The sequence below is a fragment of the Bison bison genome, unplaced genomic scaffold (assembly GCF_000754665.1).
Source record: "Bison bison bison isolate TAMUID 2011002044 unplaced genomic scaffold, Bison_UMD1.0 scf7180017864526, whole genome shotgun sequence".
Classification (NCBI taxonomy): domain Eukaryota; kingdom Metazoa; phylum Chordata; class Mammalia; order Artiodactyla; family Bovidae; genus Bison; species Bison bison.
This window is the reverse complement of record NW_011495077.1, coordinates 126,970-129,418: the sequence shown is the minus strand read 5'-3', so window position 1 is coordinate 129,418 and position 2,449 is coordinate 126,970. Positions and strand designations below refer to the sequence as shown.

Sequence of the window (2,449 nt, the reverse complement as noted above, 5' to 3'; positions counted from 1 at the left end):
GAAGTAACAGTGAAAATGGCAGTGGTGGTTCAATTTGGCATTAATTTTTAAGATACAGCCAACTGGACTTCTCTCTGGGTTAGATGTAAGCAGTGAGTGAACAATAAGAGTCAAAGATAACTAAAGTTATAGCAAGAGATATGGACAGAATGGAGGTGCTATCAACTGTAAAGCAAGAGGTGTGGGAGGAGCATGTTGGAAGACAGTTCGGAAGGTGAAAGATCAGAAGTTTAGTGTTGCTCACATTGAATTGGGGCTTCCCAGGTGGCTCAGAGGTAAAGAACCCACCTGCCAAGCAGGAGACATGGGTTTGATCCCTGGGTCGGGAAAATCTCCTGGAGAAGGAAATGGCATCCCACTCCAGTATTCTTGCCTGGGAAATCTCATGGACAAAGGAGCCTGGGGGACTGCCATCCATGGAGTTGTAAAAAGCTGGACATGACTTAGTGACTAAACAACAACCACAACACATTAAATTAGAATCCTGATCCTTCAGAATGCTATGTCACCATGAAAAAAGAGACTGTCCATACAAGTCTATTCCAGGTCTGCTCTTGCATAGCTGTAAAACAAGGGACACATTGAAAATCTTGTTTTTCCTCAGGGACCAAGCACTCCCCAGGACTCTGCTTCTCCTTCTGCTCACTTTCATCAGATCAGAGACCTCTCTAAAACCAGGTCAGGCTGAGTATTTTAAGCTACAATGTCTGAGAAGGTTTTTGTTCAGCTCCCCCTGCAGACTCAGGCACTGTGTCACACAGAGCACAGAAGTACTTGGCAGAGTCACTCCAATGGGCTGAAGCTTTCATCAGGTGGAAGGAGTTTTCATCCTTCTTGAAATCAGCCTCAAAGCCTTTGATGCCTTTAACCCGGGTGGGCCCTGGTAGATACTTCAGTAGAAACTGGAGGCCTTGGTTGGGGTACTGGACATACCAGAAGAGATAAATAGATCCACCATAAGAATAGTTACATCTCAGCTCCACATGGTTTCCTTCAGAGACGTTGATGTGACCGTCAGGCTGGGTCACTAACTGGGCTCCAGTTCCTCCTGTAACATCAATGCAGAATCAGTGAATCCAGGGCACACCTATCTATAACGAGACAGTGTTTCCATTCAGACACCCTCAGAACAAAATTCCTTCTATATAGGCAGAAGCATGGAATATAATGTTACTTACTTGCTGTGAAGAGCATTCCAAGTAGCAGAAAAGTCACTGAGAGCATGGCTATGCAGGGAGGAAGATCTCCCTTGAGGAGCAGGAAGGAATGTGCCAGGGTGTGCTAAGTCCTTGTAACGGGGAAAATCTGAGAGTTAAAGAGAACCCTGTTTAGGCAATCCTAGCTACTATCAGTCAGATATGGTTCCATAAGAATGACTGCTCCTGATGTTGAGCCTGTTCAAATATGCACTTCAATGAGCTGTAAGATAAAGAAGCTCATAGGAGTGAGATAGACACTTCCAGTTTATACAACATCACCCTCTGCAGGTCAACAAAAATACTGAGTCTTCAGGCTTTCGTGCCCCATCTCCTATCTGCTCCTATTTAGGCTTGAATTATTACTTAGCATCCTAAACTGATGAGAATGTTTCAGGTGTTTGCTTACTAAGAGGCTCTTTTAGTATTATGAATTCAATAGCATTATATAATCACATAAAGTAAATTAATCTTTATTTTCATAGATGAGAAAATTGAAGCAAAGAAGGAAGGATGTAATTTGTTCAAGATCACAGTAATTAATCTGGAATTTGTCCCATTGGTATGATTCAAGAATCTTTATCATTGACCACTGAAAATTAGCACTGTGGCCATTAGGCTAGACAGTATCCTCACTTATTAGAGGGGAAATCAAGTCCTTTAGAAGGTAAATGATTTGTCCAAGGACATATAAAGATTAGAACCTAATTCAATTAGACTCCACTATGTTGTCAGTCTACTGACAAATACTGACAATACTACTCTTTAGAATAAATGCAATTTCACCAAGACACACACCCAGAGCAAACCTCACAAGAGAATAGAAACTAAAGAAAATCTCCAAGGAGCTCAAACACTGATGTGATGCTGCTGCTAAGTCGCTTCAGTCGTGTCTGACTCTGTGCGACTCCATAGATGGCAGCCCACCAGGCTCCGCCGTCCCTGGGATTCTCCAGGCAAGAATCCTGGAGTGGGTTGCCATTTCCTTCACCAGATTGATGTGAAGGCCAGTAGAAAAAAGTATCAGAGAAATCTCAAAGGTAGTCCAGAGAGGTACATGGCAAATCAGAATTGACTGGTGTCCTGAAAGAGCAGGCAAGTGGAGTTTTGAAAAGAAAGGACTGTCCGTCAGAGCAGTTGCTTAAAAATGTCTACCTAGTGAGATGATGACTGAAAAGTGTCTGTTGACTTTTAGCAGCACAAAGATCATGATTTGAGTCTTTCAGCAGAAACTCAACTGTAGTAGAGACAAG

The 2,449-nt window shown here is 42.8% G+C and overlaps 1 gene segment (V, D, J or C); it reads right to left on the bottom strand.

Annotated features, from left to right (window-relative positions):
- Positions 1–698: 698 nt before the first annotated feature.
- Positions 699–1,397, bottom strand: LOC104982076. The segment is given in 2 exon segments: positions 699–1,048; positions 1,179–1,397. Coding segments are annotated over 2 exon segments (396 nt in total).
- Positions 1,398–2,449: the final 1,052 nt, after the last annotated feature.